Source organism: Corythoichthys intestinalis, chromosome 3 (genome assembly GCF_030265065.1).
Source record: "Corythoichthys intestinalis isolate RoL2023-P3 chromosome 3, ASM3026506v1, whole genome shotgun sequence".
Lineage (NCBI taxonomy): Eukaryota > Metazoa > Chordata > Actinopteri > Syngnathiformes > Syngnathidae > Corythoichthys > Corythoichthys intestinalis.
In genome coordinates, this window is record NC_080397.1 from 21,767,272 (window position 1) to 21,785,744 (window position 18,473).

Here is an 18,473-nt window from a genome sequence, read left to right on the forward strand (position 1 = left end):
TTTTCTGTGAAGAACTCCGAGAGGGTTATTTGGTTATTATCTATTTGATTAATAGTGTTATTATTATATTATATTATATTATATTATATCATTATTTTTATTTTATTTACTTTTGTTCCGTGAAGAATCCAGAAAGGGTTATTTTATTGTGGCTTTCTGAAAAACAATATTTTTTTTACATTTAGGCACTCCTGCAATCGTCACACTTTTTCTGTTACAAACTGACCCTGGGCCCTCATCAGAGAAGGGAAAAGTTATGTGGCCCTCACAGGAAAAAGTTTGGGGACCCCTGACTTAAAAGGTGAACTGAGGTCGTCGGAGGGCCATCGAGATCATAGACATTCTACGGTTCTATTGTCGAGCCAGTTCACGTACGCGCACACCACGCTCATATCTTTATATCATTTCCATCTTCATTTGAATTGTAAGCCTCACCTTTTTCCTTTTTTTCCACCACCTGCACTAACATTCTTGGAACCCATGTTGATTTCTCTCACAAAAAAATCCGCTGTGCGCCCGTCTTGCAGGAAAACAAAGAAACTGCGGTGCTGTCATAAATCGTCGTATTTCGAGCATGTCGTCGGACGTAGAAACAAATGGAGAGTCAAATTTTACGTTGGATGTCAAAAAGATCGTTTGTAGAAGCGATCGTATGTCGAGGTACCACTGTTTATGTACAGTGGGGCAAATAAGTATTTAGTGAACCACTAATTGTGCAAGTTCTCCCACTTGAAAATATTAGAGAGGCCTGTAATTGTCAACATGGGTAAACCTCAACCATGAGAGACAGAATGTGGAAAAAAACAGAAAATCACATTGTTTGATTTTTTAAAAATTTATTTGCAAATCATGGTGGAAAATAAGTATTTGGTCAATGCCAAAAGTTCATCTCAATACTTTGCTATGTACCCTTTGTTGGCAATAAAAGAGGCCAAATGTTTTCTGTAACTCTTCACCAGCTTTTCACACACTGCTGCTGGTATTTTGGCCCATTTCTCCATCCAGATCTCCTCTAGAGCAGTGATGTTTTAGGGCTGTCGTTGGGCAACACGGACTTTCAACTCCCTCCACAGATTTTCTATGGGGTTGAGATCTGGAGACTGGCTAGGCCACTCCAGGACCTTGAAATGCTTCTTACGAAGCCACTCCTTTGTTGCCCTGGCTGTGTGTTTGGGATCATTGTCATGCTGAAAGACCCAGCCACGTCTCATCTTCAATGCCCTTGCTGATGGAAGGAGATTTTCACTCAAAATCTCTCGATACATGGCCCCATTCATTCTCTCCTTTACACCATAGTTGTCAAACCAATTCCACAAAGGGCCAAGTGGGTGCTGGATTTTGTTCCAACCGATACCACGCAAACAGTTTAACCAATGAATTTTATGTTGAAACAAGCATCACCTGACAAAGTTGAACTTACTACACGTGTAAGAGATCAGATTGGTCAAAAGGTGTCCTGTTCATTGGTTGGAAAGAAAACCTGCACCCACTTGGCCATTTATGGAGTCAGTTTGACACCAGTGCTTTACACAGATCAGTCGCCCTGGTCCCTTTGCAGAAAAACAGCCCCAAAGCATGACGTTTCCACCCCCATGCTTCACAGTGGGTATGGTGAATGGTGTGCTTCAGATGCAATTCAGTATTCACAGAACCTGTGTTTCTACCAAAAAGTTCTAATTTGGTTTCATCTGACCATAACACATTCTCCTAGTCCTCTTCAGGATCATCCAAATGCTCTCTAGCGAACCGCGGACGGGCCTGGACGTGTACTTTCTTTAGCAGGGGGACACGTCTGGCAGTGCAGGTTGAGTCCCTGGCAGCGCATTGTGTTACTGATAGTAGCCTTGGTTACTGTGATCCCAGCTCTCTGTAGGTCATTCACTAGGTACCCCCATCTGGTTCCAGGATTTTTGTCCACTGTTCTTATTATTTTGACGCCACGGGGTGAGGAGTAGAGGCGTGCAAAATTTCCGATTCTTAGATTATTCGCAATTCGGCCGTGGAATATTCGAGAACGATTCACAAACATCCAAATTCCGATTATTGAATTATACCATGTAAAGTGGGAATAAAACGCAGTCAGTGCGGTCTTCGGGACGCAATGAGGAACGGACCGAGAGTAAATATCATGTGCAGCTAATGCCGCTAGGTTAAAAAAAACAAAAAATAAACAATAATACCTGACTGCGGCCATTGGCCGCGACAAACAGCGCCCATTTGCTAGTTGCTACAAACATACAGCAACATACGGCTATGGTAGATATCACATATATCTTGACTAGATGTGAAATGACAGACTTTCCCGCGCTAGTAAACAGGCGCCATCTTAAAGCAGTAGACTTCTCTGGAAGGCTCTGTTGTAGAGAACCTAATTACTTTTCATCTAAAATACCCCTAAATCGGCAAAATCTTGACTTGAATCTATCTTTAAATGATGAACAGTTTTAAAACGTTCACATGTCGAAAGTAGACATGAGGGAGATTATGGAATAACGGGCGCAATTTTAACATCTTGAACGGTTGATTCACAACATTAAATTAATTGAATGTAGTTTAAAGCTGCTGATACAGAATGGGGACCTGAGTATTTTATTTACTGTTTTTAACCGGTAACTTGATACTAAAATAGTAGTTTGGTTTATTTAGCCTGAGAGGATTTTTGAACAATTTTGGAACAAATATACAAAACATTAAAACAAAAAAATGGGGGGAGGGAGGCATCAATAATCGATTTATAATCGAATCAGAGTCTCTGAATCGTAATCGTAATCAAATCGTTAGGTGCCCAAAGATTCCCACCTCTAGTGAGGAGGGAGTTGAAAGTCCGTGTTGCCCAATGACAGCCCCAAAACATCACTGCTCTAGGGGAGATCTGCATGGAGGAATGGGCCAAAATACCAGCAACAGTGTGTGAAAAGCTTGTAAAGAGTTACAGAAAACATTTGGCCTCCGTTATTGCCAACAAAGGGTACATAAGAAAGTACTGAGATGAACTTTTGGTATTGACCAAATACTTAATTTCCACCATGCTTTGGAAATAAATTATTAAAAAAATAAAAAAATAAAAAATCAAACAATGTGATTTTCTGGGGGGGTTTCCACATTCTGTCTCTCATGGTTGAGGTTTACCCATGTTGACAATTACAGGTCTCTAATATTTTCAAGTGGGAGAACTTGCACAATTAGTGGCTGACTAAATTGCCCCACTGTATTACTGCAGGCTAATGAGCTGCATGTCTTTTGGTGTGAATATCTCCACGTTTTATAATCCGGTGTACGTTATATATGAACAAATGCCGTTTTCTTGTGAAATTTGGTGAGAGCAACTTAGTCAAGTGAGCTATATGGTCCAAAAACTACAATAAATCTATATTGGAAGCAATTACCCTGTACTCGAGCAAACCACTGTTTTTGTAGCATCAATATTTCACTTCTGGATGAGGGCATCAATGACTGGCAGATTTTTTGTGCCGGCAGAAGAAAGTGTCTTTTTTATAATTTACATATTCCCTGTGAGGTGAAAATGCAAAGTGCTAATAACAAATGTATAGCTTTGTTTTGACCTACTTGCTGTAGGCCACTGAGGTCTATTTTCTTCCAGAACTGGAAATCTAAGCACAGGTCCCTCCAGTACTTGCAGACCAAAGAGGCGCACAGGCAACGCTCCTTCACGGTCAAGTGCGAGAGCACCTGCGGTGAGGAGGATGATACTGTAGGTGAATACTGAAATGCATTTCTAAAATAATAAAAAATTAGTCAAGTCTTGGATGACGGCTGACCTTAAGAAGGATTGAAGAAGGCAGGTGGTTGATACTTAAAGGATCAGCAGCATCAGTTCCTCTGGCCTGGCAGTCGTCATACTGCTGTGGGCTGGCTGGTGATGAGTCCGAGCTTTGGGGCGGATCAATCTTGAGAGACGGTCCGCAGCAGCCTTCAGCCGGTGTCGAGGAAGAGGATGACGATGGAGAAGAGGAGGAAGAGGGCAAAGGACAGATTGGAAGAGGGCAGTGGCCTGTTTGCGAGTTCGTGGAAGCCTCTCCCGCACTTGCACCCACCCCTCCGTTCTCTAAATCTAAGCTACCGTCAGGGGCAGAAAAGGCACAGCGTGGCTGCTTGTTGCAGGGTGTGCACCTCTGAACCTCGGAACACTTCCGCTTACACACCTGCGTACATGGAGACACACAGATCAGATATGTAAAATCTAATGCAGTGTGGCCAGAAGATACAACTTTAATTCAGCACGAGACCATGCTGGTGATTCAAAACACTCTCGACAATCTCAAATCATGTTTTCTAACTAATTAGAAATGGCCTTTAGATTAGGCCACTTCAGCTACCTCTAGAAATTTTTAAAGATTCCAAGTTGTTTCTGTACAGAAAGGGAATTTCCTACACTACTGAGTTCCCCTCCTGATCGTTATTATTAAAGATACACGATAATATCGGTCACCGATAATTATCAGCTGATAATGGCAATTATGACGTCACACAGATAATCCAGACAATAAAAAAATTCAACCGATAATCCAATCCGATAATTATATACTTGATTTAGCCTCCAAATGTGCGCAACCGAAGAATTCAGCACGCCGCCTACTCAACCCCTCCCCTCTCTGAAGCCCCTGAGGGAGGAGGGGTTGAGGAGGCAGAGTTACACGACAAGAAGTAGTTGAATATTATGGCGGCTGTTACTAAAAAAAAAAAAAAACGACGCTCTCGCCATCTCCGAAACATGTACCGTAGAAGTTCCACGAGGCAGAAATAAAGCGTCCTCATTCGTAACCACTAACCCAACAGCCATTTAAAACTGCATCACAAAGATTTTTGGAACGAATACAAGGCTGCTGCTAGCGGGAATGCTAAAGCTATTGTAAACACTAACTAAGTCAAACTACAGGGCTTGTGACGATACAGAGTCGGGCTGTTTGGGAATGCAGCCCAAGGCGGGTGGTAAATTCGCATCTAAGGCCAAACACCGGCACGACTGGAGACCGATAGTTGGCAAGTAGCCGTCTTCCGACAGAGCCCGCCGCTCTGGCCGGTCCGGCAGGCCGCCGCCGCTTCACCATAGGCGGGGCGGGCCGAGCCCGGTTCCCCGGCCTCGGGACCTCCAGCGAACACCCCGGTTTCTCGAGCGTTCCCCCACGGCATGCGAGCAGAGCCAGGACCGAATACGCCGCGGCGAACCGGCCAGGACACGTTTTGTTTTTTTTTACCTAAATGACCCGAGAACCAAAGCCCTGGATAAAAAAATAATGCCGTTTATACGACCACCATTCTTCATGAAAAATTGATGTCCAGTAAGCAAGCTTATCATGACGGCACAGTGGTTAGATGATAATTTAAACATGACGAAAACGAAGTCAGCCAGTCAATAATGCATTCAGTATGTAAAATGACGAGCAGTCGGATGACTTTGTAACGCTGCCTTTATTTTCGGCTTAACAAAACTCAGGCACAAAACAACACGCACGCGGATGAGAGTTCCAACTCTGCCCAAATAGTACTGCTGTGTAGCAGTTTAGCTTCTGTAAAGCAAATGTTGTGAAAGCCGCAAATGTAAACAAAGCGCTGCAGAATGGGTACATGACATCTCGCTCTTTTGAGTTAATCATTTTCACAGTGTGCAACAAAGCATATAACATTAGCAATCACTTTTCAAATTATTTAACTTATTTCTCTGCTCAATTACAGTCACAGCAGATAATCAAATTCTTAAATCAATATTCTGTAGCCACAAATATTATTCAAATTCTTTCCTTCTTCAAAGTTTTTTTTTTTTTTTAATAGGATTAAGTATAATAAAGTATTGCTCAAAACAAGGCTGTTAAGATTATTTTCAGCTAGCTATTTTTCTTCCAAGAAATCTGAGAGAAATACACTTGAAGCGATGGCAAATAATTTCACTTATTGCCAATAGATTTACACTTAAAACTGACTAGTTTTAAGGAGGTGTGTTTTGCAGTGTATTCATGTTATATATGTTAGGAATGGCTTACTTTTAAAGGCATTTTTATGCAACTTAGGTATTTACTCTGTAAGTAATTGTTGCCAAAGGTTTACCATTACACAATGTCAGACAATCTGTCATTATTTAGATGTTTGAATTGACGACTTGTTCATATTTTATGTTGAAAAAAAAAGCAATAAATTATATTTTTGCACAGTAATATTTTCTTTTGTGTAGACTTTAAAATTTTACATAAATCTTTTAATAGAATTATCGGCTTGACATTATCGGTTGGAATGAGGAGGAAATTATCGGTTATCAGTATCGGTTGAAAGATGTATTATCGTGCATCACTAGTTATTATCATTAAATTTTTCAATGTATCTGACTTGTCCATTGTTTTTGTGAATTTTAAGGTGTGACACTACACTCGTGTGACAAAGGATCCCTAGTTTGCTATTACGCAAACACTACTGGTAACAGTGGCTAACAATGATTTTAAAATACTTTGTAGTCTTTAAAACCTCTGACTTGTGTCCTGCAGCGCTACTGTATTTTAATAAAGGTGCCATTTTGGTACTTGGAAAGTTATTTTTGGGAGGTTAAGACTGGTAAAAAGTATGACAAACATGCCAATGTGAAAGAAAATCAGATTTTTACTTTTAGGCTGGCCCTGGAGCCATCTTACCATCTCAACGTATTCACAAGTGCAGTTGGGGACAGGCACGGGAATGGGCACAGTCACAGACACGCCAGCAGTTCGAAAAAGAGCCGGAGGTGGAATGAGTTTTGCCGGAACAGCTGACAGCAGGCTCCTTCCCGTCCCTTCCCAAATCGCTAACTCTGGCGGGGAGAGGAGGAATTTGGAGCGGTCTTCAGGAGAGGCGAGTGTGGCGTAGTGCTCAGCGAGCTTAGTGGGCGCCGCACTGATTCCAACTGCGCCGACACCCGGGACGTTGATATTGTTGTGGCGGCACACGTTGCCGTTGACACCAGCCTCTAATGGTTCGCTGCCCTCGTTAAGAACGCCACTGCTGCTGCTGCTGCTATGGACTATGAAGCACAGCATGCAAGGCCCCTGAAGGAAGCAGTTCCTCTTCTTCTTCTTCCTGTGATGCTGTTTGTGTGTCTTCTTCTTCAGACGGTAACCATTTTTCGAAAGGAGATGGCCCATATAGCTGATTCGAGAAAACTCTGGAAAGGAATCAGATGAAATTTGAAATTGAAAAAACAAGAGTCATGTATTACAAGAATCATGTGATATGGTCAATACTGAAATACAGCTTCAATAGGTTAAAGATGGTCAATTTTTTGACTGACAAACTCATATATTTTTGCTTTGGAAAATGAAACTGGCACTCATTTTCAATAACATCAATCTATTTTGGATCACTCTGCAAATCAAGAACGGCCCTAGGAATGCTCCTTTTTCATTGCTAAAATCAATACACCCACATGTCTTGGTGTGATGTCAGAGGAATAACTGGACAACAAATTGACCCGTCAAAAGAATGTGTTATACAGTGAAGCAGCAGTTGTCACTCATAATTTCCATCTTTGGCGCCAGGTAGAATCCCTCCTTCTCCAAAATGACCTTTTAGGAAATGGGAAAAAAATTATCTTGGTAGATTGTCCCACCAGGTTTATTGATGGTGCTTCATAAAATATAACACACCTGAATTCATAGTTATACTTTTTAGGGGGGAAACGTTTTCTGCAAACATTCTTTTTGTTTCTAGAACTATAAAATAGGAGCATTTTTTTCTGTATTATGGTCCACTTTCATTCATCCATCCCCTGTGTTGTTGGTGGTCGATCGGGTAAAGGGTGAGCTGAAGCTTATTTCTGTTGACTGTAAGAAAAAGGTAGGGTACATCCAACCAGTCACAGGGCATTTAGCTCATTGGTTGCATTGGTTGAAATGCACAAACTCATAGCGGCCAAAACCAGTTCCTGATGAAGCGCTTGCAGGACATTAGGTGAAAGACCAGCATCAACTTTTCCACGTTTCAAAAGTTGCTGGCTTTACTCAGATCACGCCAGCGCTATTTAAATGACTACTGCATTCATAATGAAATGATGTTGGAAGCAGTCGGAGGCTGCGCATAGCCAGATGTTGCTGTCTCTTGATGGCTACATCTGGCTCTCGAGACATAGGTTCCCTTACTTAGAATAATGCTGCATGTTATCAAAAGAGGAGGTTAATAATTTAAGTCTTCATACATCCACTTTATTTTGAGCTCGTTCTCATAAGGTGAGATAGAACCTGTCCTGACTTTAGACGACAAGCACGATACGCATTGAACTAGGGTATGACAATATATCGATTTGGTGATATATCGCGATACTTTTTATCCAATTAGGAAATTGATATGCTCCTCCCAAGAATCAATATGTCATTCTTATAAAAAAAGGTGTCACTGTTTATTAAAGGAATGATCAGTTTGTTACTGAAATTTTCCACTCCAAAATTCCCAATGTTAATTATCCATTCAGAAATCACTTGTTTTTCTCTTTAATAGGTATTCCTATAGGAATTCAACGTATTGTTGAATATCGTAGATTTCTTGACCCATGTATATATATATTTTTTTGCCCCTCCAAAGTGCCCCTTTTGACTGGGCTTTTTTTTTTTTTGTGCGTAAGTGTCTGCTGGCCGACTGTGTAGGCACGCCACCGAGTACTTTACTTGAACATCGAAAACACCTTTAAAAAAAAAAAAAATTTTAAAAAGCCGTCTCTAAACCCCCATTAGCTGGGTGTGTGGTGAGGATTCCGAGGACATCTGGTGGTTGGAAACAAACCGTGTTACCCTTATAAAGTGTGTTCAAGCAAATAGTGAAAATTCTTCCACAAGGTTTATTGTGGGTATAATTTTTAATAATTAATAATACGTAATTTTCTCTGGAATAGTTTTCTACTTTAATAACTGTAATTACCATGGCTATTTCAATCCGTGTGTTTCTAGTCTCTAAAGCAGGGGTGGGCAAACCGGTCCTCGAGGGCCGCAGTGGGTCCTGGTCTTTGTTCCAACTGATTCAGCACAGACAGTTTAACCAGTGAGGTTTCAGTGGAAACAAGAAGCACCTGACTGCAATCAACTGATTGCATTTGTAAGAAACCAGATTGGTGAAAGGCTGGCCTCATGATGAGTATGAACAAAAACCCACACCCACTGCGGCCCTTTGTGGAATAGTTTGCCCACCCCTGCTCTAAAGGCACCCATATTTGTCTGTTCTCTTCACAACGTTATCTAGAAAGGTGCACATCTTTAAATTCTCGTTTTAATCTAAATTTGATATTTGCAATCCATCCCTGCTACAATTCGATTATAGAACGATTATTACGGTATTAACAATGGTCGCGATGACCACAATTATCACAATTTTCGATGTATTTTTCCCCCCTACCTTTAAGGATTTCGTTTGTTTTCTGACTAGGTGGCTTAATTATACTTTTAAGGAAGGTATATTTGTCAGTATTCATTAATTAAAGTGGTTAACTTACTTTTTTTTTTAATCATTGCAGTCTTCACTATCACCATTGCTGTCATCAGTCTCAGGACGTAAATCCTTAGCGATCAAGGTTGCGATGAATGATGAGATTTATTTTGCCCTTTCAGAGCTGCGGGGAAGTTTTGACAGTCCTTTTTCTATTGTTCACTGGTTAGAAGCAACATCTTGTAGCTTCTTCTCTAAACATGGGTGGAAACGCAAAAGTTGCTGTCGCATGTTTGTAGAGTTACCGCTGTACTTAATCCTGGTTTTACACGTTCTACATATGGAGTAACTTTTGTCAATGCCCTTTCCATCGTCGCGTTGATAAAAACCGAAATGCTTCCATACGCTATCTTTTAATCCTGAGGCGTAAATCTCTCACTCAGTAACTTCCGCTGCCGCAATCCTCACTTTGTGCGTTCCTTCAGGTATCCGGGCGGCAGGTGCGGAAAATAATCGTTTTTGAACATTTATGGATCGTAATCAAATCGTCATGTGTCAAATCTCGATAAATCCTGGTTTCACACGTTCTACATATGGAGTAACTTTTGTCAATGCCCTTTCCATCGTCATGTTGATAAAAACCGAAATGCTTCCATACGCTATCTTTTAATCCTGAGGCGTAAATCTCTCACTCAGTTATTTCCGCTGCCACAGTCCTCACCTTGTGCGTTCCTTCAGGTATCCGGGCGGCAGGTGCGGAAAATAATCGTTTTTGAACATTTATGAATCGTAATCAAATCGTCACGTATCAAATCTCGATAAATCTAATAATCGATGCATTGTCAAGCCGCTACTATGTAGCCAAAGATGCACCGATACCGATGCCAGTATCAGCAGGGGAGGGGGGAGGGCATCCAGCCTGAAATGGTGGTATCTGTATCGGCAAGTTCCAACAAAGAGGGCGCCGATACCATTTACCGGTCCAGTATTATCATACTTGACCGCAGTTTTTTTCTCCTGACGCTCACAACACTCTCTGTTGCGTGATGACACGTGATCACTTTGCATGCCAAGCAGCAATCGCTATTAGCCTGCTCCAGACCAATGAGAGCGGGCCAATAGCTGCTTTTAACAAATGTCGGGTTAACTTTTTCATATGGAGGAAAAACAAAGTATAAGAGGAAAATGTCGGCGGTGTGGAAATATTTCCGTTTCTAATTTCCGTCGCGTACAATGGCTGTATGCAAGATTTGCGGCCTGAAATTTTAGAGAGGTGAAATTAAATCGGCCAATTTCAATACCTCAAACCTGATAAAGCATTTGAAGACAAAATATGATAACGAACACAAGGAGTTTGAGGCTGCAACAGCAGGACTGCTATCAAGAGGAAGGGGGCTGGACCATAGCAACAGTCTCTGGTCAGTTCAGTTCGTCTTTACTTTTATTGTCTTTTACTGAAAGAAATGCCGCAGTAATTTGAGACCCGTTTCAAAAGTAGGTTTGCCACCTTTCAGAAATAAAAAAATAAGGGACGCTCCCCTCGCGGCCAAAGCCGTACAGGCGACGAAAAAAAAAGGACATCCCCAAATACCGAAGTTGCATAGAAATGTATCTATACATCTATATTAAAACAGGGCAGTAAACCGAAAATTTACCGTCACCGAAATTCTTCACGATGACGACGTAATTTTGAACATGTCGGTAAATTCGGTAATTTAATAAAACAAGAAAAGATAGTCTTTCTATCCCGCTTTGACGCTGTGTTGTTCTGCTATGTTCATTCCCCTTTAAGAAAGCAGACAGTGTGCTTACGTATGGAGTCACATGGTTTTCAGGAAGCTAGCGGCTAATGCCACAACTAAACGGGATGGAGTCGGGCTTAAGTTAGCTTCGCCAAACTTTCACCTGACATTAAGTAAACTCTTGGCGGGTTCCAGACGGGCTTTCACCCGCTGTCCTCCCTCGTTCTCATGATATCAGGAGAGGATGCTTTCAGTGCTTTCTTCTGCTAGCCAAGCCACAGGCTAACGCTAGCGGCTAACAACGGCTACAAATGAACGTGAAAGAGTCGGACAGCGGCTCTAACCTTGTCGAAACGGCTGAAATTAATGAGTGGACTGGGCACGGACTTCATGTAGCAATCATCATATCGCGTTATTTGGCATCTATGTGTGATTTCTCTGAAAGCTTTCATGACGGTAAAGCACTCAGCATAAAGTATAATCCAACAATGAAGCCTATATATGACAGTTTAATGGCCACAGCTATTTTTCTGTATGTGTTTGCTTTATTCTGCCATCATAAAACCTTAAATGTTTCATTGGCATCAGAGCAATACAGCTTTAATCTGGTTGTGTCTGTGTGGGGGGTGCATATATTAAAAAATGTTTCGGGGGGGAAAAAAATAAAAACTGAAACCTTGACGTAAACACTTGTGTTGAATAATTATGTCACAGCAGCCATTACCAATAAGTTGTATGAAGTGTACTGTTAAAGCTGCGAATCATTTGTGTTAGAATGACATTTGCACAGTCGTCATATTGATTTTTATAATGTACATTTTTCAAGTCATACAAGCTGTTATAAATGTTCACACTAGAATTCTTATTGTTTACAAGATTTTTTTAAACACTTAATGTTTAGACTGCATGTGCAATTGTTAAATTGAAAGCTGTTTAAATAAATTTAACGAGAAACGGTTAATTTGTAGTCCATGCATTGATTCAAATTTTAAAATTATATAACAGTCTGCTTGGGCGAATTTATCGTCATTTATCGTTATCGAGGTAAATCTGCTCAATTTATCGTGATATGTACTTAAGGCCATATCGCCCAGCCCTAATCTATATATATTTCATATTGGTTCAATACAGAACGACCCTTTTTTAATTCCCAATTCAGAACAATTCCTTATTTCAAAGGACGGGTGGCAAGCCTATTCAAAAGTGCTGTAGAAGTAAGCAAAGTCAGCCAAGCTAAGTGGCTAAGTGTGTGTTGCTGCTGGTGCACAGAGAGGGAGGCTGATAGAGAGACAGGATGCTGTGGTCAATTATTATTACTTATAATTTCATGAAAGTTGCACTGTTTGGCCTTTGAGATCCAAAACTCAGGATTAGGTTCACGATGATTATTGGTCAGATCATTATCGGTCCGATAATGGGAATTATGACGTCATCCCAATAAATACAACAACATAATTAATAGGCCCGATAATATACAGTACAATATTTTTGGCACGGTGTCGGTGGATTGGGATGTGTGCGTTCGTTAATGTTTTCCACTCCTGTTTTGCCAGTACAATGTATCAGTGACTGTGTGTGGTTGAGGAAGAGGGAGGTGTGCCACAAATCAAGCGCTCCTTTTCTGTGACGTACCACTCAAGCGACGGCAGTGTGCAGCTGGTTAGTAGCAACTTTTTTCAAGTTGTCAATTGAAAACTTCACTAGCAATTTGTAACAAATGCAAAGCCGAAGTTCCACGAGGAGGTGAAAAAAGTGTCGAGCTACAATACATCTTAATTAGCCACTTAAAAGATCACAATCGCTTCAACTGTGTTTTGAAAGAGTACGAGGAAGCGCGAGCTCCGAATCAAGCTGCCCATCCAATTCCAATGCCAGCTAAGAAAGCCAGGGTTGGACCATTTAACTAGGCCTTTGAAAAGTTTCACAAAGATGACTAAGGGTTATAGCGATCACAAACATGATCACAGAAATGATGGCGCTAGACAACCAACCCTTTTCCCTCATCGAGGACATAGGATTCAGGCGGCTACTTCGTTATTTGGTGCCCAGGTTCATTCCAAGCAGTCGCAACTTTTCAGATGAACGTTTACTGGCAAAGTATGATGAGATTGCCACACGCTTCCATAATTCGATCGGCAACCATGCACGGCACGCAAGTTTCACCACAAACATATGGACGTGTAATGTTAGTCCTGTCAGCATGCTTGGTATGACGGCGCAGTGGCTGGACAAGGATTTCGTGCTGCGCAGAGAAGAAACCTCATGCTTCATTGAAAATGGGTTCAGTCACTGCCGTTTATATGGATTATTATAAAGCAAGCCATTAATCCTTTTTGTTCTACCATATTTTTGACAATTAGGAATGAGTGATGAGCCTTACTATATAATGTTTGCATTTTACAGTGTTAGTTATAAGTTAGTAAGTTATTGAGAGGCCTTTTGGTTATTGATAGGCTTGCTGTCCTATAATTGCCAGGTTAAGAAAGTTGTTTCATGGACCAAGACCACAACAGTTTCCTCTCCTGCAGCACCAAATGTTTTTATCTGATGACGAAGCACAATACTTGTTGGGTTTATGTTTTAGTTCAGCGCTCATTGTTCAGGGAACACATCTTTAATGACATCGACTAATTGATTGTGATTGACTCAAATTATATTTATTTGAAAGAATATATATTGGCATTTTATTTAAAGTCGAGAATGTTCTTGTCATTGTCTTGTTCATAATAATAAGGTTTATGTCATCATGAAAAATCTGGTTAGGTCAAAGGCAAATCTATGTTTAATTCCACCACTAGTTTTTTTAACCTCCAGGTGTTCAAAAACTCAAGTGAAAATACATTTTAAAATTATATATTTATTATCGGTTATCGATATCTGCTTTGAGGATCAGGAAGTTATCGGTATCGGTTTGAAAAAATGGATATCGTGCACCCCTATAATCATTATTCATTCATTGTATGTTTACTTTCTTACTGTTGGGCTAGTATTACACATGTTTTGATGTTCATGAATTTAGCCAAAGGTTTATTTAACTATTGTTACCCATACCAGGTATGCCATAAAAAGTTCTACTGGATTCACTTTGTGTATATAAATTTCAAACAAAGTGTATCGGTATGGTATTGGCCAATACTGCACAGCCAGGTATCGATATCAGGGCCAAAAAATGGTATCGGTGCAACACTATACATACTAGGTCTCCCTAGCCCCCTCATTCCCTCACTCACAAACACATAGAGGTGCTACTGTCCATATATTTTTTTAATTCACTATTCTCCCTTCCCAATTAAGGTCTGTCACAGTAACAGCCAATTATACTGTAAAGCTGGTTAAACTGTAAGTTATGTTGTTGTAAATTGTGTTAAATTCTTCATGTGCCCCTTTTGATCTATCAGCACCTGCCCCTCCATCGGTATCTGCACAGCCCAGGTCTTGAATGAACCTAATAGCCAGTAGGAGTGGGAATCTTTTGGTACCTTACGATATGATACGATTTGCAATACAACGCTCACGATAACAATGCTCTGACGAAATGGCAATACAACCATTATCGATACAGTGGTCAGGAAATCATTCTAGGATATTCTACAAACAACTAAAAAACAGAAAAACAAGCTTCTGCTGTGAATTGGAATGAATTTATCACTAGTAGATGTCCAATCCATTTGAACTGGGAGAGTGGCAGCGAATGAACGTTCATTCGCTGCCACTCCCTCCCACTTCAAATGGATTGAACGTCTATGGCCATCAGTGGCAGCCAATGCCAGGCAATGAGGTAATTTTGGGCCATTTAAAGTCATTTACCTGTTTATTTTCAGTTTCTTCCTTTGATTTTGGGGCATTTTATGCATTTTTAACACACCTGTATCAAATGATCAGCTCATCAGCAAGCTCTGCAGTTGCCTGATAACAATCCTGATAATTTGATTCAGGTGTGTTGGAGGAGGGAGACATGGAAAACAAGCTGGATCGCGGCTCTCGAGGACCAGGGTTGGCCACCCCTGCCCTAAAATGCAGGGTTTCCCCTACATATTAAATATTGTGGCGCACCGCCACACCATAATAAAAGCCTCCATGCCGTGCAAAAGAGACGTTTTTGGGGGGGGAAAAAAAAAAAAAATTAAGGCCGTTTCAAACTAGCGGCAGCCTCGTGTGAAGGGTTCAGCGGCAACCAATTCATTGTGTATTGTAATGTCCGTAATTAAACGAGGCCCCCTTAAGAGACGATCGGATGAGGAGCTGTGACGTAGAGGGAAGCGATAAGGAGAATGAGCGAGATCGCGGTCTCACGTCACGGAAGCCCGCTGTTATTTTGTTATTGTTTTTCTTTATTATTGTTGCCACAATAAAGTGGGTAAGACAATACAGACTGCTTCCCCCACCCCCCCAAACCTTGATGAATGCGCTTTTTGTATCCAAATTTCGCGAGCTCTGGGACACTCGAAAAATGACTCTCATACTTCTCCTTGCTGAGCTAATTGGTACCCCGATGTGCGTTTGTGTGGAAATGTAGTTCACGAACAACAACAACAACAACAAAAAACTATTCACCTTCTCACCGAAACTAGTAAAACTCTTTACACGGCATTTAGAATTTCCCCCTACTCCTTGAAATGGGTCCATTACAAGGGCGTAGGTTTGGTCTCAATATTGGTAGGGGCGATATAACAGCATAACCTGGATGTACACTTTTTGCTGGGGACGGGACATTAATAAAACCAAACATATTAGGTGAACGAGGGACAGGTCTACGTTTTCCACCACCAATTTGAACCGAATTAATTGATAGGCCAAATGATTAATGCAGAAATAAATCTGTATTGACGTACCAACTTTCACACTGCAAATTTATAACGTTTTAATATGATGATTTTTCTTAAATCTATTCGAATAATTTTCTCCATCTCTGTTTAGTTAAGACTAGTTAACAGATTAATGGGTCAGATTATTCAATTTAGTTTAGGTAAATATTACCATTTGTTCTTCTTAAGCCCATACATCTAGAGGTTGGTCATTTTTCACCAAAATCAAGGGGAAAAATGCTTTCAAATAATGTTTTGAACAACATCACTTGTTGAATTAAGAACATTCATGACAAAAAATAGCTTTTTTCTTTTTTTTTTTTTTTTGCTTAAAACGAATGTTAAAAAATAGCTATCTGAAAATAATCTTATTTCAAGAAATCTGAGTAAAATTTACTTATAGCACTGGCAGATAATTTCACTTATTTTTAGTAGATTGAAAACAAGGGAATTTAGTCATCTGCCAATCAAACGTTTGTTTGAGGGAAGTGTAAGTCTGAACATAATGACGGTATTTCACTTAATAATGGTAGGGTCAATTCTATCCTTACAAAATATGCGAAGACAATCTAAATGACCTCTATAACTGAACTCATTATATAATGCAAAAAGGTTGCTTAAAAGTTGTTGGGGACAATTTGAGCATCCTGAAAAGTTCCTAGTGTTATGTCCCTAACGTCCTTATGCAAACCTACGCCATTGGTCCATTAACAGAAATACTATTATTGTTGTGTTAATGTAGTACATATTAGGGCCAAATACAAGGAAAAAGGACTATTAAATGTAAGTTGTACTATTGCTACGCGAAAAAAACAGTCGTATTATTACGTAGGGTAACGTAACTGTAATCAGCTACACATTTTATGTACATGAACCGTAGCTGAGAGCTACGACATTAGTCTGTGCATTAAATATTTCACATAGATCTTTGTTATGGTTCTTTTTGGGAAACCCAATGTGGGGAAAAAAAATTGTCATGACGTGGCACGACATGGTCAGGCGGTCCGACTCCGATGCAGCCCACCACCGCAGTTTTAAAAAATCCTTGGGGAAACCGTGAAATGAACAGCAAGTAACCTGTAAATGTTCTGAAAATCAGACAGATTGACTGTGAATGCTCTGGTTTCGAATGAACGAACGTTCCCAGTCTAAATGGATTGGGCTTTGAGCACCGTCAATGGCAGCCTTAGAGGTAACAGACACTATGGTGGTGGAAGATTTAGGTAGCAACTTGTTGGTTCCTTTTTTTTTTTTTTTTTTTTTTTTTCAAACATTGACACCTTTTTAAAACGATATCCCCATTCTTGGCAAGAGCATATCGATAACCTTTTGGGATACAAAGTATCACGATATATCACCATTTCGATATTTTGTCACACCCCTAATAGCCAGATGTAAACCCTCTAACTCAGAACTGCGAGGCTGACGTGATAACTATTATTGACTCTGCTACTTCATTAACAAAATAACTCCGATTATAGAAACACTTGTCAGTATACTACTGCAAATAGCATTACGAAACTGAGTTAATGCCTTTCTCTGTGCACTCCAAACTATGTGTGTTGGTAATTGAATGAAATCAAAGGTGTAAACAAGAGAACAGGTGGCCAGTTGAAGCATATCCACAAAGCAGTACTCAGGTGATGATCAGGTATTAATTTGTAGGATAACAATGCGACATAAATTGACCTTTTCTACTTGTCTGTGCGCTTTAATGAGTGATTCAAAAGAGACCATATTCATTAAGATGTGTCCTGCAAGGCTAGCTCACACCATTTACGAATGCTAAAAACTAGCTGTAGCAACGACAGGAGACATCTCTCACCAATTCGCACAGTGCTCCAAAACTTGGTCACCGAGCTCACATAATAGTCCTCTTCTAGGCGATCCGGATAAAAGGTGATAGGCTCTTTGGGAGAAATAAGTACGCAGAAAAGCCCGGTGAGCCTAGCAGCGTCGCCTAAACCTCAAGCCCCAGTGGCAGCTCCTGTCTGTTCTCTTCGGAGCATTTCCGCACCGCGGGGGCAATTTACGGAAGCCGACAGGCAGTGTCCTCCAATAAAAGTGCCCAAAAATAATAAAGTGATTCAATGAATTCTCCTTCATTTTAGGTTTGCAAAAAGCTGGGCAGTAAATAAGTGGTTACGACGTTCGCCTCAAATTTACAATAAGTGACTGGCGTGTTATTGATCCCAAACAGGCTAATAAGCCAGTAATAATTAATTAAAGTTATATATGAACTTGAGTGGATAACATGCTATCTGAATGAGAGGAAGTAATTTAATATGATCAAGGAATTAAGTGATGCGAAATTTAAGGTTATTGTAAATTAATATTGGTGCATTAAAACTGCAATCGGCCATGTGGGGAAAAAATATTGTTATGTTTTGTTGATTGATCGTATTATATTTATTTTCGGTGGTGAATTTAGCTACACTTCAGAAATTATAATATTGCCAGATAGATTAAAATCCTTATGTACGTTGGTTGTAGGTTGGCTGAAAACGACGCTTCCGTGTTATTAGTCACGTGACAT

General features: G+C 40.4%; 1 protein-coding gene across 1 annotated transcript in view; it reads right to left on the reverse strand.

The window, feature by feature from the left end:
• Nucleotides 1–18,102, reverse strand: part of fbxl17 (F-box and leucine-rich repeat protein 17) — a 386,432-nt gene extending 368,330 nt beyond the window's left edge. Inside the window, exons 1-4 of the mRNA XM_057831652.1 lie at nucleotides 17,763–18,102; nucleotides 6,639–7,144; nucleotides 3,780–4,163; nucleotides 3,568–3,690 (exon numbers count right to left, since the gene is read on the reverse strand). Of these exons, the coding sequence (XP_057687635.1) occupies nucleotides 3,568–3,690; nucleotides 3,780–4,163; nucleotides 6,639–7,124 (993 nt within the window). The 5' untranslated portion in view covers nucleotides 7,125–7,144; nucleotides 17,763–18,102. The remainder of the gene's footprint in view (nucleotides 1–3,567; nucleotides 3,691–3,779; nucleotides 4,164–6,638; nucleotides 7,145–17,762) is intronic.
• Between the last annotated feature and the right edge of the window lie 371 nt (nucleotides 18,103–18,473).